A 23809-nucleotide genomic window follows, 5' to 3' on the forward strand; every position below is an offset into this window, starting at 1 on the left:
GAGTGTGGCAGAAGAAGTGTGGTTTCCTCTCGAGATTGCGGCAGGAGAACAGAACATGCGAAAGGTGCTTCTCCGTTGTCAATTTTTTATCATTATGCGAGAATCAATAACCTCAAAGACAGAAGGAAAAGGCTAAAGGTGCGCATCACAGATGTTGACTCTGGTTGACGGAAATAGCCTGCGATGCCAGACTGCAAGCTCGAACCATCCGAAGGAAAACCGCTTTCTCTACATCTTTCTCTGCCCTCTGGCCTACGAACCAAAGATCGCGACACCTATCGAAACAATGATGGATATCGTGGCCGTTGTGCGGTACATTCACATCAATGAAACCAAGCTTTCCTCGATCGGCATACTCAATGATCGTTTCCCAGGCTACGATGCTGGCGCTCCATGTAGCTACAAGCAAGACATTGTGTCCGCTGCCATTCACGATGTCAAGCTTGGCGCCGTCTTGTGCCAAGTATAGAAAGGCAGCCTCGTTCCAGCAGTAAAGGCTTTCCATAACCGGAGTATCGCGATTTTCTCCTAGAGCGTTTATGTCTGCGCCAACAGAGAGGAGCACCTTCATTGTTTGGAGCGATCCACAGTTGCAAGCATTGTGTAAGGGCGTGCCGCTGCCGGAACTCATGGTCATGGGATCTGCGTTGTATCTCATCAGCTCTTCGACGATCTGATGTCCATTGTTGAGGTTCCTGCTCGCAAGATGGATCGGTTGATCGTCGCCGCGTAAAGTCCTGCACTGCACGGATGCACCGGCCTTCAGTAGAAGTTGAGCTACCACCAAGTGGCCACTTTCACAGGCCTTTGCTAGTGGGGTATAGCCTGCGTTATCTGCTTTGTCGCAGTCCGCGCCGTAATTCAGTAGTAGATTAGCTGAGTCTCCGTCTCCCCGCCATGCAGCCCATAGGAGTGGAGTGCGTCCATTTGAGTCTTGTGCGTTAACATCGAGACGGTGGTACTTCAGGCTAGGCTCAAGCTCTATCTGTACCAGCCCCAAGATGATGAGGTGCAGACTAGTGAAGTTTTGCTGGTCCAAATTTTCACTAGTGATATATATCTGGTCAGAGGTATTTGTTCTGGTGAATAAATGCCCCTTTGAACTTAGATCGCTAAGCACTCGGTCAATGCCTGGTTGTGCGTCCATGCTACAAGGTCAGCCATATACTCGGTGGTTTCACTCCAATCCGAAACTTACAACCCCAGGCTATCTCGTAGGCGTTGATCCGCATTCTCAGCGAGTAAGAGCGAATATATCTCGTTTTGTCCTTTCATGGCTGCGTACTGTGGACAGTTCAATTCGGATTCGTATCAGAGATGAGGTTACATACTCTCAGCAGCGTAATGCCGTGTGGATCAACGGCGTAAGGAGACAGCGACCGATCTGAGAACAAATGCCTCAGCTCACAGATTTTCCCCAATTCCACAATGCTCCAGACTTCAGCGGTACTGGGAATGATCTTCGGAGTGGTCAGATTACACGAAATTTTGCCTTTCAGCATTTCGCCCTGCATATGAATGACAAGGCTGTTTAAGAACATCCAACATGGCACGACATAGGAAACCTGGACGCGCAGTGGTCTAGGCCCTCTGCACTGTTTTCGGTCGCACGGCGGGCGCCTCAGGTTGATCGAACCATGGAAAATGAAAGAACCCATGAGATGGTCGGTCCAACGTGGCGTTCTGGCGCGAATGCTGGTGTGGCAGTGACATTGGCAGAACAGTTCACAGTCGCCGAATGTTCCGCTTAGTGTTCCAAAGCTGGTAGAGGTACCATTTGGGTCTGGGAGTCCTTGAGATAAAGGGTCCTTTTGGGGAAGTGCAGTCTCGGAGATAGTATCGCCACATGACCACTTGGTTGATGAAGTAGATTCGGATCGCATCTGAGCATCAGGTACATTCCTCGATACAGGCGCTTCTGTGCTCGTCATTAGATCTCCTGCTGATTGCTGAAGCTGCGAATTCAAGCCCGAGGCATCGTCTCGATACGTGGCAGTTAGTTCAGACTCCTCGACTGGCACCTTTATCTGCGAAAGCACCAGATCAATCTTGATATTGCAATGTACACCTTGAAGAATCTGTAGAGCTATTGCAAGGGAGCTCGTCAAGTTCATAAGCTGTGTCTGCAGGCGATTTATTTCGGATCTGTTGATCAACCATTTGGTTATCACAAGGCCGTCTCTGGGAGAATTGTTGCTTGTACGTTTGACGCTCGAGACAAGTCTGTCTAGCTGTCCTAGCGTATCGAGAGTCTTTTCGCATAGTATGTCGACGTTTCCTAGGCAGTCCCGAATCTTCTCAATGTTAACCTTGCTTCGTTGGATATCATTCAGTGCAATCTCGACACCGGTAAATAAGGTGCGCAGCGCGATCATCTGCCGAAACATCAGCAAGGTAACCAGTCGTCGCTATGATGCTATTTACAGAGTTTAGAAGATCTCGAAAGTGTTTGTTCCGATGTTTTAAGTTCCAGCATCGCTCCAAGCCTTCCAATGTCTTGCTACAGATGCCAAGTACGGCGATTATGCTGGCGGTGATAGAGAGGGGATCCATGCGTGTGAAGAGATGAGCACCTTAGGCTGGGTTACACGGAGTCTCTGTGGTTTGTATCATCCGCGATAGGTCTGTCTCACCGCATCTTTCGACCAAGAGGTGCATCATTGTGGCGGGGTCAGCGAGGGCGCAAGGCTGAGGCCACGATACTGACGTGTCCACGATGCAGCGATTGGGAATGAAATCACGGCTATTTGAAAACTCTCTTAGATGATTCTGTCTCATAGACGAGACTGAATCGATGGCTTGAGTTGGTCATTGCTCGTGGAATGATGGGTGACTCCAGCGGCCACATAAAAAGCTTGATCAGTGCGTTCATCATACCATCGTAGCAACAGGTTGAGGACATTGCGACACGAAGATGCTGCCCAGGTGTTAGCGAGGATTCCTGCAATTGGTTAGACCGCACCGGTGTGTGTATGTGCCGTGTATGTGCCACGAAGGCTTCAATGCATGATGCAAACCTCTTCCGAAAGGGCCTAGCGCGCGCAGCTTCGGCCATTGAGCTCATGAAGTACGCAACATGACCCTCTAGGGAACCTGATCCATATGAGTTGTGTTTGCCTGTATTGACATGCCGAGTCATATACACCGTAAATAATTGTTATGGCGATGCTGCCGTTTGCACCCCCGGTCATCCACAGCTTAGCACGACATCTGGATTGAACCATCTGAAAAAATGGCGCAGCAGTATGTGATAGCGCGCGATCCAGCTTGAATAGAGATGATATGCGCGTAATGGACCATCCCGAGTCGTTCGAACTACAACTGCAGCTCATTCAATCCTGAGAGCGTTTACTTCGATATTGCTCAGCAATGGACCGCGCAGGTGGTCGGGTCTGCTGTCGCATATGAGTGTAACTATGGGGTCGGGCAGACGTGCCATGCAGGACTTATAAAGAGGTCCTTTGCGGGAATCGATGATGCGTGTGGGTTGCCGCAGGCGGGGTGGTACGCGATTGAGGAATGGGATGCAACTTATGGGCGTGAGATCAACGGGGCTGGGTACTGCTGAGGTGATTGAAGTCGTGGCTCTGTGTGGTCTTGGAGGGTGCCCGACAACGAATAGGGTATTTGGATGAGTTGCTTGCGGTCTGTCTTTGCAACTCCCTACTTGCTCTGAAAAGACATTTCCTTCTAGTCAGTCTAAACAGCTCTTGAATTTTGGCAGGTTGTTGCTTACTGAATTGCCACTCATCGTGTTCCATCCCCTTGTTCACACGTCGGATCGATCTCGTTGTGTTCTTAGTCCAACTGAAAACATTCAAGGAGTCCCACGAGTGTTTGACTGTCCATATGACCTCTAAATTCTTATGAACCAAATATAACGCTATCAATCGCTCGAAAACAATGCAAACGCCGCCCAAATGCCCTTTGAAGTAGGTGTTCTTACTCGTCTCCTTCTAAGACGTCACCCTGCATGCCTATCTCCTCGGCCACTCTCCGGACAACGTGCCGTATAGCCTTGCACGCCGGTGACTCAGGATACGCATCCAAGAAGCTCTCTCCAAAATCGCACGCCATGCCTATCCTTGGATCCAACGGCACCGCGCCTAAAAACGGTATCTTCTCATCAGCAGCCAACCTCTTCGCACCGCCGGTGCTCGCGCGGAAAATCTGACTCTCATGCTTGCACCCCGGACACACAAACCCGGACATATTCTCCACAATACCCAGTATTGGAATTTTCGCCTTGCGACAAAAGTCAATCTCCTTACGCACATCCAGCAAACTGACTTCCTGCGGCGTAGACACCAGCACCGCACCGTCCACTCCCGAGCTCTTGAGGAACGAGTTCACAGAGAGATGCTCATCGGACGTGCCCGGAGGCGTGTCCACGATGAGCATATCCATCTCGCCCCACCGCACTTCCATCAGGAACTTCTTGATCAACCCATTCTTCTTCGCGCCGCGCCAAATCACCGCGTCGTCCCGCCCTGGCAGCATAAATTGCACGCTCATGACGCCCAAATTCTCGCTCACCCACACCGGCTCCCACCCCTCCGCGCTCACATGTATGGTCTCCTCTTCCACGCCCATCATCTTGGGTATGCTTGGGCCGCAGATATCCGTGTCCATGAGGCCGACGGTGAGGTTAGGGTTCGACGCGAAAGCGTGCGAGAGCATGGTGCTGAAGGTCGACTTTCCGACGCCGCCTTTGCCGGATAGCACGAGGATCTTGTGGCGGACTGAGGCAAGGCGCTCTGTGATAACCGGAATGTCGGGGTCGGGGCCCTTCGGGGCGGAAGCGCAGATTTTCTGGTTGGGACAGCCGGCGCAGTTGTCTGCAACGCCTGCTTGTTCGGATTCGGGGCCGGGGCAGTGTTCTGCGTGGTTTGTTGTTAGGAGCACGGCTTTAGAGGGGTATGGTGGGGTGAGATTGTACCTGGCTCTGGTGCGACGAGTTTGGGGGCTGCTTTGAGGGGCGCATTGAGGTCGATCTGGACGGGTTCTTCTAATGAGGGCGCCATGGTAGGGTCGCGATGTGTTGTGGCAGAAGAAACTGTAGTTTGGAGAAAGTTGCGGCGACGGATGGCTTGATAATCACAAACGCCGCCACTGGTAGGGCTGAGCTAGCGTCACCCCACGCCAGTGTCAACACGCTCCGAGCTCGGGCGCTAGTTCCACACCGAAGTCATAGAAGTGAAGTCTATGGCTGAGCCAATTGCGACGTAACTAATATGCTTCAGCATCGCTCAAATACACGATACAGTCCCTTCAAGTTCGCCACCTCCATCACGCCCTTCAACAAGCCCCGCGTAGCCACCAGCCTCGCCTTACAAGCCGGAAAGATCACGTCCTCCAGCGCCTTTCGCACCTTCTCTCTCCTTGCTACAATTTCTGGATCCTCTTCTGTGACTTTGCCCTTGCCACTCTCGTCCTGGGGCATGGAAAGTGGCAATGGTAAACTCTCGGGCACATAGAAAGAGGCGAGTTCACGCAGAAAAGACTGGAAGCACTCCTTTTCTGAGTCCCAGTCCACATATGGGCCCAGCCGAAGCAGAAACTGCGGAAGCTTCGCCATGGAAGGTGCGTAGCCCTTCACCAGCAAAGGAATGGAGCAAAGCTCACCCTTCTCAGTGATCTCGAGCGAGAAGTACTCTGCGAGCAGTGCGCGTCGATCAATGAGTTGCTGCTTTACGCTGTCGACTACATCGTCCCAATCAACTTCGTCTGCTGAATCGCCTGCGTTGCGCTGCTCCTGTTCCGCTGCAATCCTGAGCAAGTCATGTAGAAGGAGCGGCGGTTTGAAGCGGAGAGCCCCGTAGTTTGCAAAATCGGTGAGTCCAAGCTGGTAGAAGTACTCATTGCAGAGCATCCCGTAGTCGACCAAGAAGAGCTTGACACCCCCTTGTATGGCTGCAATGCGTTTCTGTTCGTCTACGATTCCGACGAAAGTGTGCGTGGAGATGATATCCGTGAGCTCGTTGTGCATGGCGTCGCGCACCTGGGCGCGTAGTTCTTTGACAGAGGTCAGGCGACAGCTTGTGGGTTCCTTTTCTGTATACTCGTAGTCCATCTCTTCGTCTTCATTGGCTGCACCATCTGCCGATGGATGTGATTGTAACATGGAAGTAATTTTGCGCGCTGACGCATCGGTGCGGACGAGGTTGTTTTCGTTGCGCTTCTTCATGGCCGTGGTCGGTGGTGGTCTTGGATCACTTCGCTCCGACGTGAGAGTTGGAGTCGATACCCCTGCAGCCGTCTGCTTCACGGGGGTAGCCAAGGGTATTTTTGGCTGGTTGGATAACAAAGACTGTGTCATGAACGAGCGACTCGTGTCTACTTTGCTCAAGCTGTTCCGGATCTCGTCACAAATGATGGCGATAATCTCATCTTCGTTTAGGAAGTGAACTTCCCGTTTGGTTGGGTGGACGTTCACGTCCACTCGTGCAGGCTCTATTTCGAGATTCAGGTAAACGAACGGGCGACCGCCTTTCGGTAGAAACGTGGCGTAGGTTTGCTCAATAGCCTTCTTGATGACGGAAGACTCAACAGAGCGATGATTTATGAAGAGTAATAGAGTCGTCCGTTTCGCGCTGTGATTCGCGTTACTGATCCAGCCCTCGCATTTGAAGCCCCATCGCTCATTCTCGGTATTCAGTGTTACCAGTTCATTGGCTACGGTAGCTTTATGGATCTGTCGGATGCGATCCAGAGTCCCGGCAGCTGTCGGCACAGATATGTCGGCAGTAGAAGAACCATGCTTCTTGCATGTGAATGAGACCCCAGCGCAGTGGACAGCATAGCGTGCAACCATGTCGAGAATCTTAGCATACTCTTCGCTTGCTGAGCGGAATGCCCGCCTTCGTGATGGAACGTTGTAGAAGAGATCTTCCACCTGTTCATCGTCGTCAACACTTTTCATGAAGAACATGAGTCTCAACAACCTACCGTGATCTGGGTACCACCCCTTCCAGCGATTGGTTTCGGTTCAGCGCTTTGTCCAGGTTTGGGGCTGACCAGCTTTCCGTCCGAGTATTGCGCTCTCCATGCACAACTTGACTCCTTAGTCCTCGTCGTAACACTCAGATGCGCAATGTGGCTGATACTTGCCAATGCCTCGCCGCGAAAGCCATACGTTCCAATCGAGCTCAGATCTTCGAACGCCTTCAGTTTCGAGGTAGTGAAGCGCTCACAAAGAATCGCCAGATCTTCCTTCTGCGCATCGTCAGAAAAAGACGCGTCAGCGAGGTGAAAAAACTTACATCGATGCCGTGACCATTGTCTGTAATCTGCAACAGCTTCAGTCCGCCCTCTTTGATGACTACCTCCAGCGAAGTTGATCCTGCATCCACGGCGTTCTCGATCAATTCCTTAAGCGCATGTTCGGGCGCGACAATGATCTCACCGGCGGCGATTTTGTTCACGACGTCTTGAGCAAGCGCCTTGATACGTCGCGGTGCTGGTAATGGCAGGTTTTCATCACCTTTTCGTTTGATACCACGGGGCGACGAAGGAACGATATCCATCTCCTCGGCCATCTTGTGAGCGCCACTGGGACATCCAGGCTATGTTGGGTGTTGTGCAGTGCGAGATCTGGAGGATGCTGCAAACGCGACGAAGCGGCAGGAGCCATGACGCGACCCCCGCGTAGTCACGTGCCGCTTGGTTACCCAGCATCACCCGAAAGGGGAGTAACACATTGAACACCGCCAAACTACCGACATTCGCTGACAACTTCTGTCGTATTCTCACATCTGGTTCGCAATAATTATTGAACTCGATCGACTATGAGTGCAGCGCCAACTACACCTCGTTATACGAGGCCGACAGCGGCCTGGCAAACCCGGGTTACTCCAGAGCGCTCTAGCGTCCGGTATCCCGCTCGACCTCATTTGAAAAGACCACCGAGGCTTCTTCTCATGTCTCCTCGCGATCCGACTCAGCCTTGCCTTTTCTCGCGCCTCCCTCGGGAATTGCGTCTTCAGATTTACGAATGTGTCCTGCCCCGAGACTTGTTCTTAGCGCCAGCCTCCGGCAAATACATGTGTGGAATGAAAGAAAGGTTCAAACCCGCCTTACTTCACGTTTGCGGCTTGGTGCGCCTCGAAGTCGCAACCTTGCTATATGGGTCGACGCGTATCACATACAAGCTAACAAATTTTGACTTCCGGCCTTTCGAGCAGTGGGTCACTACCATACCGAAAGAACACGTTAACTATATGTCAAGAAACAAGAACTTGATTATGGATCTAAGCGGACACATTTTCCCGCCGATTACAAAGAAAAGGTTTGAGTTGTGCGATACCTTTGGCAACAGGTAAGGTATTTCTTCTGACTCTTGGTACTTTGGGGGGGGGATGTTCTGAGCAAGATAGCCATGCAATACTAAGGCTTTGACCTGATGCGATTTGAAGCAAATGTCGGGGGAACATAACCCCCATAACCTCTGTTTCTCTCTTTAAAACTGATAATTTGTTATTAACTTGTCTTGGTGGCAGGTACTTGATCCCCAAAGGAAATTCGTACAATCAATTCATCAATTTCTGCCTGCTCGCGCACTGGACTCAATGGTGTGGCAACCACTCTATCCCGAAAAAGCTACATTGGAATTACAGATTCGGAATAAACACTGAATTTGGCTCGGAAGCAGACACGTTCTCTGTTCTGAGGTCTTTTCATAAATGGTTCAGCTCATATTTGTGGACCATCGCCCAACCGAACGTCCAAAACGCCTGGCTAAGGAACGTAAGGAGGCGCACGATGAAACGGGAACTCCAAAAGATGTTAGAAAGTATAGAGAGAGCTTGGAGGGTGCATCATACGCGAATGGAAGACACAAAGGACGCAGATACGCGTAAAAGTGTGAGTTACTCGGCCAGCGCATACGCCTCATTGCGCGATGACTGGGCTACCAGGGTCGCCATCGTGAAAGAAGTGATCAGTAGCTGGTAATTTCAGCGAACGGAAACCCAAACATCACTAAAAAAGGTTCAAAGCGGTATTGCCGGATGGTCCGTGATTCGAGAGTGGACGTCACGACTTTTTCTACGAGTATCTTACGTCATCGGTCACTACCGTCGCGAAGCGTTCTCTCAAACCCCATATATTTGGCCAAGACGTGCAAGCATTCAATGTACCCATTTTTCTTGTTGTGCTTGTCTTGGCTATACCAGATGCGATGTTACGCCGATTGAAGCAAAGGGTCGTCGGGAGCAAAAACGCTTCAAACACTGCTAGCCATGGACAAACGAATCGCGAAGAGCCAGCACGCGACGCTGAACAAGGCAAACCTCATTCCGAGCCGCCTACACCAGTCGGATTTTGGGATTCTTCCCTGAAGCATGTCCGAAACCGTGCATTCGGAAAATGGATAATTACTACGGTCTTCCTGATGGCATTTATCTTGGCCGTACTATCCATCTACTGGGGCGTCTTCTTCCAAGTGCAACACCGACTGAACCATCTAATCGTCTATGTTGTCGATTTCGATGGCCTATCTCCTTACAACACCAATCCGCCGCTCGTTGGACCCACCATAACACAGATGACCCAGCAGATGCTCACTTCAGGCGAACCTACCCTGGGTTTCAGTGTCCGATCTCCTTCAGAGTTCAACAACGACCCGATCCAAGTGAGACAAGCAATCTACAACTTCGATGCGTGGGCTGCAATCATCATCAATCCGAACGCGACCTCCCTGCTCTACTCCGCTATCTCAACGGGCAACACTTCCTACGATCCGCTGGGCGCATGCCAACTGGTATATCAGGACTCACGGGACGATACCAATTGGTACGATTTCATACTGCCAATCATCAGCGCCTACATGACGCAGGCCCAAAGCATGGTCGGCACGCAATGGGCGCAAACTGCTCTACAAAATGCATCCGATACTGAAACTCTGCGGAACATACAAGCCGTCCCACAAGCCATAAATCCCGCGATTGGATTCTCCGAGTTCAATCTCAGGCCTTTCTACCCATACACCGGTATCCCGGCGGTGTCGATCGGACTCATCTACCTAATCATCATATCCTTCTTTAGCTTCTCCTTCTACCTGCCCATTCACATGCAGTACCTCAACCCCAAGGGACACCCACCGCTGAAGTTCTACCAGCTAATCATCTGGCGATGGTGCGCTACGATAAGCGCGTACGTCTTCCTATCGCTCGCCTACTCGTTCGTCTCCATAGCGTTCCAGATCAATTTCACGCGCGCCAACCCGGTACAGTCCGAGACCCAGGTCACTGACATAGCGTACGGAAATCCACCGGCTTATGGAAACGGGACGTTCCCTGTGTACTGGATGCTCAACTTCTTCGGTATGATCGCGTTGGGACTTGCGTGCGAGAATGTCGCGATGATCGTTGGTGCGCCCTGGATGGGTTGTTGGCTCATCTTCTGGGTCATCACGAACGTGTCGACGGCGTTTTATGACATCGAGATAGCGCCTTCGTTCTATCGATGGGGTTATGCTTGGCCTCTGCACTCTGTTGTGGAAGGCAGTCGACAGATATTGTTCAACCTGCATCCGCGCATTGGGCTGGACTTCGGTATTTTGATTGCATGGGGCGCAGCCAACACCGCATTCTTCCCCGTTTGCTGTTGGTTCCAGCGCTGGAAGAGCAAGAAACATGTCACCGAATATTGGGTTGCAGACTAATCTTATTTGCAGTACATAGATGTAACTGTCTTCTCAGAAAATACTCATAATTACGTCGACCTGACCACGCTCTCAACAACAATTTCCGGCACACTCCCATTCCCCGCAGCCCCCAACCCCTGCGCATACATCCTCCGTCCCTCAAACACCATGGCAATTCCCGACACAGCCGCCAAATCCAGCATCTCGCACCTCTCACCCTCGCACAGCAAACACTTCACCTCCCACAGCGCCACCCGCAGGTCCACCCACGTCCGTTCAAAAACAGCAGGATTTGTAACTAGCGGCAGCGCAAAGAGCCCCACCGTCCAGAGCGCCCAGAGCTTCCAAGTTTTCTTATCACTCTTGAGGTCACGGTAGGCCAGTATGCGGAAAGCCACCAGCAAGCCCAAACCCAGCGTCGCGACGTACGCCGGCAACCCCGACGCGAAGTACCATGCGCAGAAGTTCGAGGACAGGAGTATAGGAACCGCCACGCTCCACCTCACGACCGTATCCCCCAGCACGATCGGCGCGCTCTGTCTCCCGCGCAGTGCATCCCCCGCCGCGTCTTTGATGTCGCAAATGTGCTGGGTTGCGAACATGATCGCCGTCACCACGCCGATCCAGCGCAGTCCCTGGGGTGTGACTGTGTGCTCGGGACCCGCCATAACCCGCAGCGCGGCAGAGGAGTAAAATCCGTACCCCAGCGCGATCAGCGCGTTGCGGAGGAGCCAGTGCTCGTCGCATCCGCCCAGGTCGTTGTACACCCACGTGAAGGCGAGCTGAAGAAGACACTCTTCCCAGACGCCCATCGCCCATGAGAGAAGCATGACCGCCGGGGCGAGATAGAGCAGCAATCTACGCGCCGAATTGCAGCTCAGGCGCCCTGCAGGCAGGGGCCGGGCGGGCTTGTTCACTCTATCCTCTTCGACGGCAGTGGGAGAGCGCTGGTTCGAGATGTTGAAGAGGAGGAGGTTGGCCCATGTTACTGCGAGCGCTAGAGGTACGCGGGTAAGCGTGGGTAGGAGGGCTGGCTGGGGGTTCGTGGTCAGGTGCGGGCCTGAGAGGGAAGCAAAGAGGGCGAAGAGGGTGGTTGGGACGGCGAAGGTGGGGAAGTCGGCGGCGGTGAAGAGGTAGAGAGTGTAGATATGGTGAGGCACGGTGCGGAGATGCTTGGCCTGAGGTGAGTTAGTAGATATGCGTGGGAGTTGGGGAAGGGGGAGGAGGAGACGCACTGTTGCCAGGAGAGGATCGGGGATGGTGATCATGTAGGGACACGCCATGCTGGGTAGATCTCGTGGCGAACAATGAAATTGAATAGAACGTGAGATGATCGAATTGGGAGAGATCGGCATGGCGAAGCAGTCGATGATTATATATCGTTTCCCAGGGCAAAGAGCCGCGAGAAGCGGTATTTGCAGACGCAGCAAGACCGTCGCTTCCTCCAGCCAGCCCAACCCACCAGCTGCGCACCCATCCCAGCATCTGCGATACATACCCACACCATCCACCGTATCCCAGATCCCGATCCATCACTCGCACTATTCGAGTATACTAAAAAAGCTTCGTGAAGACTCGGTGTAACCGCTCCTTTCAGCAGCGCCACCACATCCGCATACACCGGCATTCCCAGCCTTGCAGTAGTCGCACGCAGTGATAGACTACCTGCCCAGCCACAGCATACCGCTGGTGTACGCTCGTTGCATATTCAGCTCGGGAAGTAGAAGTGGCGTTGAGCTAGCGACGACCGATCAGCCTCATGCAAGGTTGGCGAGGCGAAATGCGTGCCTGAGTGGCCAAACGCGATCTGACTGCATCCGAATTTAGACGGGTTAGGTATCGATTTCGGGCGTTCCAGCCCTACATACAGGCCAGCGAATGAAGCTTCTACCATGTTTCGATGCGTCGAAACGAGGGAGAACGGTAAACGCTGGAGCTGAATCTATCGTGGCCCTGCTCTTGCGTGCGTGCGGCTTCAGGTAACATGTCATTTACGAGCATTGAAAATTTGATAGAATATGTTATAGACATACAGTCCGTTGTGTGATACGATTCATGCCAGTGTTCGCTGCGGAAGCGCACAGCAGCATGAAGCTGGGAAGGTGGTAACGCCGATATGCTAGGGTATCTTCCATAGTCCCAGAAGTCCTTTGACGCCTCCATAAAAATGCGACCATATCCCCCCCAATAGTGACTCCCGAAGTGACGCATTGCCCGCTTATATGTACGTTACGAAGGTCCACAGATGAACATTCTCCTCCACCTTGATACTCCAGGATCAGGGCTCCTAATCCCCATCATCCCACTCAGGCGTCTTCGAGCTTCTTTTCTTGTTCTTGCTGCCTGCTAGTTTGCCCCTCGCCTTCTTCGGCGTGTTCGTGAGGCTCGCTGAAGACTTCCTCTTCCGTCCGCGGCCACTCGTTGGCACCAACACACCCTGATCCTCATCTTCCTGTGGGGTCGTGTATCCCTCTCCTTCCTCATCTTCACCCTCATCCTCATCAATTGCGAAGTCCTTGTCCACTTCCAGAAGTTCTGCAAACTCGTAGCAATGATCAATCATGCTCCGGCGGGTTTCCACGGCATTGAAAATGTGTGCAAACTTCTCCCACAAGTCTGCGCCTTTGATAAGATTGTTCCGCGAAGCAGTGTTCTGGAGAGCCGTCTTCGATATGCGAGGCACCTTGATGTTGTACGCTTTGCGAATAAAGCAGCGGGTTTCCCACATCATTTGGAGCATCATGCAGGCGCGTGTAATTTGCATAAGACGATCATCGGAGACAGAGACATGGTCGTCTCGCATGGCATCCTGCATGGCGGTGTCAGGCGCAAGAAAGCTACCTGCTGCGTCCAGAGGCAGTTGTTGTGGTGCTGGCGCTTGTTTCGGCATCTCGGTTTCGATCGCAACGCCTACCGAGGGACCAGTGTTCTTCAGCACGATGCTTTCAAGGGCAGTGATAATAAGAGATACGTCCTCCATCTTTGCCACATCGAACAAGGCGAGATTCTCCAGGCAAAATCGAGTATATAGCAACTCGTTGAGACTCGCCGTTGGTTCAACGAGCTCCGAGAGCTTGAAATCCACCTTCCCCAGAAGATTACTGATGAAAGTCTTGACCGTCTTTCGACTACCATCCTTCATGATGTTGAACACGTGAGCTATTTTCGGCTTGCAGTCCGGTGGCTTGGTCATCCCATGTGGATCATGGAATACATCTCGCTGGTACTCGAAGGCCATCTTGATAGCATCCATATACTCATTGTGGAAATTAGATTCGTGTTTCGCATGAATCGCGTTGTGTTCGGAGGCGACCACTTCGGATAGTTGTGGGTTTGGCGAGGATCCTATAGCAATCAAGACCGGCCCAACCTCTTTAGGGTGCACCAGACCTTGCCTGCTGACGCTAACAATGGTCTTCGTGGCCACGAGAGCAAGCTCGTTATCGTTCTGGAGCGCAATGTCGACGATAGCCTGCAAGAAACTACGGGCTAAATAACTGACGTTGACTTGGTCCGGGGAGGCTTCGAAAGTGGTGCCCATTCGACTGATCCCGTTTTTCGCGTCGTCAGGAGCCGCACTGTCTTGCTCGATGGGCCCTTCTTTCTGCGACTGTTGCTCCTTTTTTACGAAATACTCGTGAAATTGAGTGAGCACGATCTGCTTCAAAGAATTAATATCGTTCTTGAACACAACCTTGAAGGTCGTATCGACATCTGCGCGCCGGAACAGGTCAGGACACCCTTGACACACTTCACAGACAGCGCACATAGCACTCTCGCGTATGTCAAGCACCCACGACTGTTTGGTGAAAGCGCGCACGGTCTCTAAGAGTATGAGAGACGGCGCCATGCCTGACGGATTAAGCAAAGTCTTCAGCTGTTTCTCGGCTGCAGGCTTGCTGGCGACAATCTTCCTCGCCGAGTTTGCGACAGAATTGTGAAACTGGGTGACATACTCAGTCCAGTCACAGACTTTACCAAAGGTGCCGATGATTGTCAGCCATGACATTATCCGTTTCTTTTGTGCTTCTTGCGTAGGAGGGTCGCTGGCCATTGCGACAGCCTGCAAGAGTTGGACAAGACTGGAGCCAACGATGGCTAGCAATTTCGCGAGTCCGTTAGTAGCCACGCCTCTAATGATCCACATGCAATGGCCAACTCCGAGCAGAGTGTTCTTGCCCAAAATAGTGCCACTGGCTGCCGCTTGTGCTAGCTTCGATATCGCCACACCGAGTAAACGCCATACATCATCGGCGAACTGGGTCGGTATATTGGACAAGTGGGGAATGACGAAGCGAAAGACAGTAACAGTCGAGCTTAGTATCTCAATGTCCTCCGCAGTTTTCGGATCGATAATGTACAGCTTGAGCCTTTGAATCTGATCAAGTGTGAACATGCCGGGGTTAACTCTGGCGAATATACTCAGTGTCTGCAGCACGCTGTTCTGGGCGTAGTCTTCAGCCATAGAATCCGGACTGATCACGCCCTCTACAAGATCTGCAACTAAGTTCTTGCAGATCTGGAAGTTGACAGTGGCGTTGGGTGCACCCTTCGCAAGAGCTTTGTAGAAGAATTTTTCGAATGCTTGCATGGAGTCAGTTGATCCCAGCCTTTGCGCCCTCTGCACGGTCTGGACGATCAAGGAAACGCGCTCCATCCGTTGTAGTTTTCGAAGGTTCTCGTCACCGTGGACTTTTATATCGAGTACTTTTAACCAAACTTCCTCGAGCGCTTGCCGTGCCATGTCGGCGACTGTGCTCTCGTGATCCTGCGAGGCAGGCAGTAAGGCAGTTACGATCTGTACTTTTGCCTCCAGAGACTCGGATTTTGTGTAGAACGACTTTAAGAGGTTGATTGCCCTCTTCTTTGGTTCGTTATGGGTGTCTCTAGTCATTTGCAGGACGCTTGGCAGGCAAAGTCGACCAATTGCAGGATTCGACTTCCAACATTTCGATATGAGTGACAGAACCGTGGCTCGGACGGATGGGGAATTATCGCCCAAATTGCGCACCAACGCGTTGACGTGTCCGTCAGAGATCGCATGCGGATCTTTGGTCAGGAAAGAGTCAATGTTCCTTATCGCACTTGTTTTTTGCTGGGCTCCACCAACTCTAACCTGTTCAAACATGACGGAAACGATCGTGGGGAAGTATCGACAGAAACGATTCTTCACAGTAGTAGCACCTGCCGCCAGACGACTTTGTGACTCAGAAACGGTTTGATATTTGCTAAGTGGAGTGTTAGTGTAAGTTCTCTTCAACAGACTCGAACACTTACTATTCCTGAGAGGTCCATTTGGGCTCGAGCGCCATTGATCGCACCTTCTTCTGTAGTTCGATAATGTCTGGGTCCTCGGCCGCCTCCTTGTCCTGAGAAATAACTTGTGATATGAAATCCAGCCAGCAGGAGACGTAGCACCCACGCACCGACAGCAGGTGTAGATCCTCTAGATCATCCGTCACCTTGAGATAATCAGGGAGAGATTCAAGAACCATCCGATACGGGTCCTTTAGTGCAATGACGTCACTTCGTTTAATAGTAGGGGCGTCGTCTTCCAGAATCTCTTCGGTGAGCCGATACAGCTTTGCGGAGAGATCAGACTGCGAGACATCAATGTCTCGTCTCAACTGTCGAGTACGTTTCTTAAAATCCAAAATGCCACCACCCATGGTTCCCAGTATGGACAGGGCCATGTTCCGATTCGAACTATCATTACGGTATTTGCACATCAGATGGAAGAGTGGGACCAGGAGCAGATCTGCTGCCGGCCACTCTGGTGAGCCCAAGACTTTGCAGAAGTCATCGACGAACATGTCGAGTAGATTGCGAAATGGTTTATCGCCAGATTTGGTCACGTTCTTTGCCCTTTCTGTTATCGTCGTGGCAATTGTCTGAGCAACAAGCTTTGCGTTATTCATCAAGCGATCAGTAGTGGCTTCAGCTGATGCATTGATCTTGCTGCTCTTCTTTTTCCGTGCGTGCCGGCGGTTTTCATCAGAGTCGCTATCAGATTCGTCTTCGGCTGAAGAATCATCCTCCCCTGGATCCGAAGTCACCTTTGTGCGTTGGTCTTGCGTGTGTGTTGCAGCGACTTGGACAAACTGCATGAAGATTGCGGAGACCGTCATGATGGGCTCCACCTGCACCGATTTGAACTGTCTGGTATTGGAGCCTTTGTCTGGCAACTTCTCCAAGCTGTTCAATATTTCATCGAGAATCTGTTTTTGATGGTCAGGGCGAAAGGCAAAAATGGTGGTTACCACATCCATGGCCGCTCGACGCAGCCTCTCGAACTGCTGGATCCCCAGTACGGAGTCTTTCTCGGAATCGCTGTTCGGGTGAACGAGCAAAGCTAGTGCAAGGAACTCTACATCATACAGGGCACTGTCAGGCAAAGTGACTTTGCGAATGGTCTGGGCCAAGAGATCTTCCAAGCTCGTGCATAGTCGAAGCACTGTCGATATTTCCGGTCGGTGATCGGTCGCATACGCAAAGAGGCTTGTATCAGCGTCCTTGCGCGATGCTGCAAGCACATTAAAAATGCAGGATTCCAGCACTCGTTTCATGGCCCGTACGATCGCCGTGAGAAGATCTTCGGAGGTCGTCCGACGATCTGAGGGTCCTTCCAGCATGACCGTAAGAGCAAGCTTGGCGGCCTTAAGCGCGGACTCTACGGTCGCTAGGTCGCGAGTCCAAGAGTCCAGCTCACCCTCGCTGAACAATGAAGACTGATCTGCCATGACAATCAGGGGGTCGCAAAGGGAGTGGATCTGGATGATGATCTCCACGGGTACGGACGAAAAGCACTTTGTCGCGTATACCGACATGATCCTATCGTATAATGTTTTAAGGGCATCGTTCGTCATTACCATCATGTCTGAGTCCACAGTTGAGACCGTTTCGAAGTAGTCTGACTCTAGTTCATCTTTGGCTTCACGATACTTCACAACAAGCCGGCGCAGCCTTTGTATTTTCTGTTCTGCGAGTTCCCTTTCGGCCGGTTGTAAAGTGGACAGGTAATCGAGGTTTGCGTGTTGAGTCTCGTCAGGAGACGACGGTACATTCTCGATCAAGCGAAACTCATGCTTGGGTGCACTAGAAGGGTTTATGACTACAGCAGGACCGGAGCGAGGCTGCGAGCTGGTGCTCGAAGGAACAGTTGTGTCGGAAGGATAAGCCAGTGCATTATTCTTCTCGAAATGAGTCGCCTGCACGCTGGGAGTTATCTGCTGTGATGGCCGGTGAGTCGACTGTTGACTGGGGGTCATTTGCTGTAACGGCCGATGAGGCGGAGCGGTAGAAACATGTTGCCGTTGATTGGGAGTCATATGCTGTGAAGAAGGGTGCGGTGGAGCGGTAGGAATATGGGGCCGCGATGGCTCTTGTTTAGACTTTGAACGTTGCGGTGCTGGCGTGGGCGTTTTCGTCGCTGTGTTTGTCAGTGAAAGCACATATGCAGGTCGAGCACACCTACGTTGGTAATGTACCTCAGTCTGCCTCAGGAGCATGCTGGCGAACGGGCTGAGCTTCGGACGACTTGTCGGGGTATTCTCATCGGCCGGCGTTGTAGGACTATCGGGCGGAGGCGTGGCAAGCTGGGCCGTAGGCTTGAAGTGAAATTCAGTCATCTCGCGAGGATCCCCCAGCAGACTGCGTAACTCTCGCAACGTGTGTTCTAGGTGATGTGCGGTTGAGGACGGCCCTCTGATCTCCTCATTCAGGATGCCCACTGCTTTCCTCGCTGCCGCTTGTTGATCGGTAGTTAACGTAGTTGGGGGTGTTGGCGGTTCGTTCGCAGGGAACGGTATAACATCTGTACGTGTTAGCCTGGCGGTTGTCCTAGAGTAAGAGAACAAGGCGAAAGCTTCAGAGTAAAGGCGGCAACTGACCTGGAGAGAAGGGCACAATCGACGTGAAGGGCGAATACGGGAGAGCCTCGTCGACAGTGGGCGGTCGAAAGGGAAGGCCGTTGCCGTTGCCGTTGGCAGTGTGCCAGTCTCCATTGGGGTATGCAGACATGGCGGCGGTTGATTGCCTTGTGCTGGTGGAGGGCTGCTAAAGACGACGCAAGCAGTGCGCAATGAAGCGTGCTGTGAAGACCGCTGCGGCCGCTTGAGGCAAGGCGCAGATACTACACTAAGACCCGCATGGCTTCCACGGTCAGGTTCAGTGTTGATGCCGTCGAATGGCGCGTTGCAGCACTGAGTGATGCGTCGTCGCGAAAGCCCGTGATCGCTGCGCATGCGCGCTGCTTTGGGGCAAGCGCTAACGGCGCGGAAAGGCCCCGCTCTGAACTTTTTCCCACGGAGCGGCTGCTTGCTCCTCCGTCGTCTACAGCGAGCTGCAAAAACAACCCCCGCGACATTGCAATGGCAGCTATCGGCTCACTCGTCTTCTGCACCGACTGCGGTAACCTGCTGGATGGCGGTGCAGGCAAACAAAACGCCATACTGACGTGCCAGGTCTGCGGCGCGTCGTGCAAAGGTACTTTCACCATCTTAGTCAATCACAAATAGTAGCTCACGCAGCGCAGATACCTCGTTGAAGACAATTGTCACTCGCTCTAAGCCGGATGCCTTCCCTTCGGCGCTGCGGACGAAGCGCTCCGAAGTACAGAGCGTCGACGACGCCGACATTGGCGGCCATGCGACGATCGCGCAGACGTGTGAGAAGTGCGGCAGGGAGGAAGTGCGCTATTACACCCAGCAGCTGCGCAGTGCCGATGAAGGCTCCACTGTCTTCTACGAGTGCGAGTGTGGACACAAGTACGCTTACCCTTGCAAACGCAAGTATGCTTGGATGGTTTGCTAACTATCTTACAGATGGAACACCAACAACTGAGAATCCGCTCACTTGGTTTTTGTCTACCTTGCCATGTGTAACCTTAACGCCCTGAAGATGCACCTTATACTTGGATCACGTGGCTACAGCCTTTCCCTCCGGTACGATCGCGTATTCAGCCTCCCCGTTCTTCTCAAACTCGGCCATGTCGAGCGCAACAATCACACTGTCCCGCACAACCTGCTCCGGATCGTTCAAGAACTTCTTCAAAAACTCCTCCACGCCGTCCTCGTCTCCCAAACTCCCGAGTGCTTCCGCCGCCTCGTGTCGTACCATGCTCTCTTCTTTCTGGTTGCTGAGCGTGTCCTGTAAGCTTGGAATGGATGCTGGGTGGGACAGCTGTCCAAATACGAATGCAATTTCGTGGCGGAAGAGCGCAGATGGGTCGGCGAAGCCCCGCGCGAGCGACTGCACTGCCGGGACGGCCGAGGGAAGATCTGGTGGTGAAGCTAGGTCACGCAGCGCAAACATGGCCCTGTAGCGTTTGAACAATGGGAGCGATGTGTCCAGGAGCTTCTTCTCTAGCTCCGGGATTGAAGGTGCCTGCTGGTCTTGGGGCAGCGGCGGGGCAGGATCGATGGAGGCGAAGTCACTACCTTCGTTAGGTACCACAACGAGATCAGACGTTCTTGTCATACCTCTTCTTCAAATGTTCGTCCTTGCTCTGAATCCCGTGCTCCCACTCTATGCGATCGACGGCAATGTCGCATGTCTCCCTCACCACGTCGAGTTCCTTTGCGTCGTCTCTGAGGCCCTTCAACAAGTCCAAGCTGCCCTTGTCCCCCAGCGCACCCAAAGCTTCGGCGGCCTCGTGGCGGCACATAGGGTCCTCGTCCTTGTCCTGCAGCACGTGGCGCAAGGGGCTTATTGCAGCATCGTTGCGCGACTGTCCAAGGCAGTACGCCAGCTCGTGTTTCAGCAGCGCCGAGGGCGACGAAAATGCGGCCGCGATTGCCTCGATAGCGGGGACGGTCTGTTCGGTCGGCGGCTGGAGAGAGGCAAGGTACTTGAGGGAGAACAGGGCACGGAAGCGGCGAGCAAGCGCCTCCTGCTCAGATGTGAGAATGGTGCGGAGAGCCTGGACTTGGGCGTCCTTCGCGGGTGTCTCTGGGGCAGCCATGGTGTTCGGTCCTGTGTCGGGATTTCGAATTCGATGCAAAGAAGACACCCGCTCTCGCTGCGAATTTAGGCCAGGCTAGCGGGGTAGGCCGAAAATCTTTGATGATCTGATAAGATCACCACGTACCGCTGAAGCCCCGCGCAGTCACGAGACGAGGGAACGCGCGCCTGCCTAGCTGATGCTAGTGCGTCCAGCCACCCCCCAGCCCCCGACCCCAACTTGCAACAACAATGAACTCGTCGAGTCTTCACTCTCATCTTCGTCTTAACCAGAGGAGTGCTGCAGCACACAATAGTGACTGTAGGCACAATAGGCTGGTTATGCACTATTTGATCGACGACTCACGCGCCGTGACCCTGACTCCTGCTACTGTACCTCCACCGTCCACAGCTCTCACTTTGACGTCTGCCTCTCTGCCTGACTCCTTTCCCCTCGTAACAAAGCAACGCGCCCTGCGACTGTCTGCACGACACCCATCTGCTACCCCATCTCTACCCCAACCCTTCTAGCGACAATGCCGTTCCTGCACCGTGTGTCGGAGCGCGTCTGGGACTACATTAGCCCGCGCAAGACGCAGCAGCGGCGGGACAAGCCGTTCAGGGTCCCGCAATTACCTGTCCGATCCAAGATGGCCGAGAGGGCCTCCCCGGAGACCACGCCCAATAGCAAGGTCGAACACTGGGCGCCCAACACTCCGGCCTCACCCACTGACCTCGACGACACCTTGCTGCCGCCCTCCCCGCCGGCCTCCCTCCACCGATATGAAGACGACTTCGACGGCGACACCTTGGTGCACGACTCCGTTGAGGACGGGTACTACAAAGACGCAGAGTCGGATGCGTACGACGCCAATGACGCGACCATGGTGGTCGACGACGGACAATACATGGAGATGCGCAAGGCCGTCGACCGCACCAATGAGCAGTTGCGCCAGGAGATCCAGTGCCGCGAGCTGCGCCAGGCTGGGTGGTCCGAGGATTCCATCTTCATGTTCCAAAAGCTGAACATGCGCGGCTTCGAGCCTCTGCTCCCAGACCCGTGGCAAAAAGATTTCGTCACACTGCCGCTGAACCTCTTCACCCCGAACGACAGCAAGACCTTCATCAAGGCAGACGGTCAATCGGATTTCCGAGGTATGTGGTACCAACCGCACACAAATTTTGGCAGCTAACTTGCAATAGCCCAATATGCATTGAATCAACTGTTCACCGTTGGCGGTTTCGCTCGAGATGCTGTTCTCACCAAGGCTCGCAAGCGCACGGCAGAGCGTCACATCGTGCAGTCAGTCAAGAAATATTCGCAGTGGGCTATGCGGGACGGCGGCATGCGACACACCTACAAAGGCATCAAGCTCTTTGACACAGTCGCCTGTCCCAGGAACATCCCCTCCTACGTCTGCGAGCAGCAAATGATCCGCAAGCTCAACAAGATGTATCAGAAGTGGGACGACGAGATGTTGGGCCACGATAAGTCTGGACTGGTCGCCGCTCCGGAAGAAATTCCTACCCTCTACGGCGTAATCGCTTCGCACACAGTCATGGCATTTGTTAGCTATGTTCTGCCCACCGAGCCGAACCCAAATGGCTCCTTGCGCACTATCGCCATCTTCGACTTTGGCGAAGATGGCCACGACGTTTGGAACTCGTTGGCCATCGCTATTTTCGTGATCCATTGCCGGAACAGGATGCAGGAGCTCAAGGAGTTCCTGCCGGAGCCTGTCGTTGTCCATAGCCGCGACCCTGACTTGTGATCTTGGCCGACTCCCACATCAGCGACGCAAAGCCTATAAGACGGTGCTAGCAGATGCCTCACACTGGACTTCCTGCTGCTCCTATGCTACTTTGGCAAGATGCGTTCCCCACCTGCCCTACGAGCGTTACGCTGGACGACTTCAACGTTATCAATCCTTGCAGCTGGTGCTTTAATGGTCCAGCATAGTACAAACTCTACGATTCATGTTTCCCGGCCTCGGCGTTTTCACGACTATACCCCACCATACCCCTGGATCTATACCCATCTGTTCTTATCTTTGCTTGGCGTTGGTACGAGATTCCTACCGGACATTCCTATGGCTTCTCTCTCGCGTTCAGATTGCTTCGTTCCGTAGACGCCTGGCTGCCGAGAGTGCGCGTTCGAAAAACTACTCTATTGGTCCGGACGCGGGAGGCAATGCCTTGATATTAATACCCGTTTTCTGTACAAATTGAACAAGCAATCTCAAAGCAATGTTCCTCAGTGCGGTGAATACATGCTGTGATGCTCTTCCAAGGCTCTAAACTTACGTACGTAACTATAGTGGAAACCTCTACTATTACAGCTCCTTCGAATGGACAGCTCCTTGGCAAAAGTCCCACAAGGATCGCGCTAACAACTACGGTGTAAGGTATCCGCCCCCAGGAAGCAGCTCTCATTCTCATCCCAGTCTAGCTCGTCAGCGACTCATCCGATCGACATGGTCATCCGGTTTTCCTTTCATCAGCTCAGTAATGCAGCTCAAGATCCCAGCACTTGAGCAGAAACGCACGCGAGGCACCTTTAACAATGACTTACTCAAGAAGCAGCTTGTGGGTCTTCTCTTGAGATACAAGTTCGCAGCGTACATGAAACGCCCACCAGACCTCAAATCCCCTCCCCACAGCCGGATCCCACGCCGGCATATACCCAGCACTACTATTCGGACGTAACGTCCCAGCATCTCATAGTCCCGCCGAACGCAGGTCCAAAACCAGAACCTCAATATGGCGGTCGGGCCCCAACCCGCCATCCTTCACCCCACCAAAGCCTTAGCCGTGGGCCGATAATCCTTCGTTCAAAAATACCGGTGACGTGAGACTTTGGTGAAGTACTGTCAGTACGCTGTGGGATGGCTATAGTGTATGGTAGGAAGGTATATAAACCATTGGTGAAGCATCAACCAAAGCACACCATCGGACACGTCCCCGTCCCCATTCCCTCCACCTACAACGATACAGTCGTAACCGCAACAATGAAACTCCTCCCCACGCTCACCATACTCGGCGCCTCCATCTTCGGCCTCGCCAACGCAGCAACGCTGGTTCGTCATTTCCTCCCGTTCTCCGTTCCAACTCGTCCCGTCCCATCCCCAAGCCCTTCTTTTTCCTTTCCCCCAGAGGTGCGTGAGTCTGGCTGATGTTTATAGTGCGGAAAATGCGCGTTCGATGGCAAATACTGCGATGTTGGTG

General features: G+C 53.0%; 9 protein-coding genes across 9 annotated transcripts; 4 read left to right on the forward strand and 5 right to left on the reverse strand.

The window, feature by feature from the left end:
* Window positions 1-3833: 3833 nt before the first annotated feature.
* CC84DRAFT_1194680 (cytosolic Fe-S cluster assembly factor NBP35) lies at window positions 3834-5074 on the reverse strand. The gene is made up of 2 exons (XM_018181360.1): window positions 4940-5074; window positions 3834-4880 (listed from the first exon to the last, which is right to left on the reverse strand). The coding sequence occupies exons 1-2, from the start codon at window positions 5022-5024 to the stop codon at window positions 3943-3945; spliced, it is 1023 nt and encodes a 340-aa protein (XP_018038881.1). The 5' UTR covers window positions 5025-5074; the 3' UTR covers window positions 3834-3942.
* A 165-nt stretch (window positions 5075-5239) lies between these two features.
* CC84DRAFT_1141308 (DNA mismatch repair protein MutL) lies at window positions 5240-7720 on the reverse strand (the record flags this gene model as incomplete). The annotated part of the gene is made up of 3 exons (XM_018176320.1): window positions 7263-7720; window positions 6949-7215; window positions 5240-6895 (listed from the first exon to the last, which is right to left on the reverse strand). The coding sequence occupies exons 1-3, from the start codon at window positions 7536-7538 to the stop codon at window positions 5240-5242; spliced, it is 2199 nt and encodes a 732-aa protein (XP_018038882.1). The 5' UTR covers window positions 7539-7720.
* On the forward strand, window positions 7599-9065 carry CC84DRAFT_580881 (uncharacterized protein). The gene is made up of 2 exons (XM_018186756.1): window positions 7599-8317; window positions 8499-9065. Exons 1-2 carry the CDS (start codon window positions 7788-7790, stop codon window positions 8950-8952), a joined length of 984 nt encoding a protein of 327 aa, XP_018038883.1. The 5' UTR covers window positions 7599-7787; the 3' UTR covers window positions 8953-9065.
* A 326-nt stretch (window positions 9066-9391) lies between these two features.
* Window positions 9392-10663, forward strand: CC84DRAFT_1085956 (uncharacterized protein; the record flags this gene model as incomplete). Its single annotated transcript, XM_018174132.1, has 1 exon — window positions 9392-10663. One exon carries the CDS (start codon window positions 9392-9394, stop codon window positions 10661-10663), a length of 1272 nt encoding a protein of 423 aa, XP_018038884.1.
* Window positions 10664-10713: 50 nt separating this feature from the next.
* CC84DRAFT_1141313 (uncharacterized protein) lies at window positions 10714-11919 on the reverse strand (the record flags this gene model as incomplete). Its single annotated transcript, XM_018176321.1, has 1 exon — window positions 10714-11919. Exon 1 carries the CDS (start codon window positions 11911-11913, stop codon window positions 10714-10716), a length of 1200 nt encoding a protein of 399 aa, XP_018038885.1. The 5' UTR covers window positions 11914-11919.
* An 822-nt stretch (window positions 11920-12741) lies between these two features.
* On the reverse strand, window positions 12742-17411 carry CC84DRAFT_1162462 (uncharacterized protein). The gene is made up of 2 exons (XM_018177999.1): window positions 15923-17411; window positions 12742-15873 (listed from the first exon to the last, which is right to left on the reverse strand). The coding sequence occupies exons 1-2, from the start codon at window positions 17383-17385 to the stop codon at window positions 12933-12935; spliced, it is 4404 nt and encodes a 1467-aa protein (XP_018038886.1). The 5' UTR covers window positions 17386-17411; the 3' UTR covers window positions 12742-12932.
* Window positions 17412-18956: 1545 nt separating this feature from the next.
* On the forward strand, window positions 18957-19775 carry CC84DRAFT_580966 (DNA-directed RNA polymerase-like protein I subunit). Its single transcript, XM_018186759.1, has 3 exons — window positions 18957-19129; window positions 19179-19410; window positions 19468-19775. The coding sequence occupies exons 1-3, from the start codon at window positions 19015-19017 to the stop codon at window positions 19484-19486; spliced, it is 366 nt and encodes a 121-aa protein (XP_018038887.1). The 5' UTR covers window positions 18957-19014; the 3' UTR covers window positions 19487-19775.
* Window positions 19468-20713, reverse strand: CC84DRAFT_1162463 (ARM repeat-containing protein). Its single transcript, XM_018178000.1, has 2 exons — window positions 20127-20713; window positions 19468-20080 (listed from the first exon to the last, which is right to left on the reverse strand). The coding sequence occupies exons 1-2, from the start codon at window positions 20604-20606 to the stop codon at window positions 19562-19564; spliced, it is 999 nt and encodes a 332-aa protein (XP_018038888.1). The 5' UTR covers window positions 20607-20713; the 3' UTR covers window positions 19468-19561.
* A 130-nt stretch (window positions 20714-20843) lies between these two features.
* On the forward strand, window positions 20844-22829 carry CC84DRAFT_1257368 (uncharacterized protein). The gene is made up of 2 exons (XM_018184725.1): window positions 20844-21739; window positions 21788-22829. Exons 1-2 carry the CDS (start codon window positions 21121-21123, stop codon window positions 22354-22356), a joined length of 1188 nt encoding a protein of 395 aa, XP_018038889.1. The 5' UTR covers window positions 20844-21120; the 3' UTR covers window positions 22357-22829.
* Window positions 22830-23809: the final 980 nt, after the last annotated feature.

The sequence above is a fragment of the Paraphaeosphaeria sporulosa genome (genome assembly GCF_001642045.1).
Source record: "Paraphaeosphaeria sporulosa strain AP3s5-JAC2a unplaced genomic scaffold CC84scaffold_3, whole genome shotgun sequence".
Classification (NCBI taxonomy): domain Eukaryota; kingdom Fungi; phylum Ascomycota; class Dothideomycetes; order Pleosporales; family Didymosphaeriaceae; genus Paraphaeosphaeria; species Paraphaeosphaeria sporulosa.

What these genes read in the sequence shown, in the direction of transcription:
- CC84DRAFT_1257368 (XM_018184725.1), top strand. Translation starts at nt 21,121, where the DNA reads ATGCCGTTCCTGCACCGTGTGTCGGAGCGCGTCTGGGACTACATTAGC. An exon ending in CGGTCAATCGGATTTCCGAG is followed by an intron (nt 21,740 to 21,787) that starts GTATGTGGTACC and finishes AACTTGCAATAG; the next exon opens with CCCAATATGCATTGAATCAA.
- CC84DRAFT_1194680 (XM_018181360.1), bottom strand. Translation starts at nt 5,024, where the DNA reads ATGGCGCCCTCATTAGAAGAACCCGTCCAGATCGACCTCAATGCGCCC. An exon ending in ACTCGTCGCACCAGAGCCAG is followed by an intron (nt 4,881 to 4,939) that starts GTACAATCTCAC and finishes CAAACCACGCAG; the next exon opens with AACACTGCCCCGGCCCCGAA.
- CC84DRAFT_580881 (XM_018186756.1), top strand. Translation starts at nt 7,788, where the DNA reads ATGAGTGCAGCGCCAACTACACCTCGTTATACGAGGCCGACAGCGGCC. An exon ending in TGCGATACCTTTGGCAACAG is followed by an intron (nt 8,318 to 8,498) that starts GTAAGGTATTTC and finishes TCTTGGTGGCAG; the next exon opens with GTACTTGATCCCCAAAGGAA.
- CC84DRAFT_1162463 (XM_018178000.1), bottom strand. Translation starts at nt 20,606, where the DNA reads ATGGCTGCCCCAGAGACACCCGCGAAGGACGCCCAAGTCCAGGCTCTC. An exon ending in AGGACGAACATTTGAAGAAG is followed by an intron (nt 20,081 to 20,126) that starts AGGTATGACAAG and finishes CCTAACGAAGGT; the next exon opens with AGTGACTTCGCCTCCATCGA.
- CC84DRAFT_580966 (XM_018186759.1), top strand. Translation starts at nt 19,015, where the DNA reads ATGGCAGCTATCGGCTCACTCGTCTTCTGCACCGACTGCGGTAACCTG. An exon ending in CTGCGGCGCGTCGTGCAAAG is followed by an intron (nt 19,130 to 19,178) that starts GTACTTTCACCA and finishes CACGCAGCGCAG; the next exon opens with ATACCTCGTTGAAGACAATT.
- CC84DRAFT_1162462 (XM_018177999.1), bottom strand. Translation starts at nt 17,385, where the DNA reads ATGGCAGATCAGTCTTCATTGTTCAGCGAGGGTGAGCTGGACTCTTGG. An exon ending in AAATGGACCTCTCAGGAATA is followed by an intron (nt 15,874 to 15,922) that starts GTAAGTGTTCGA and finishes CACTCCACTTAG; the next exon opens with CAAATATCAAACCGTTTCTG.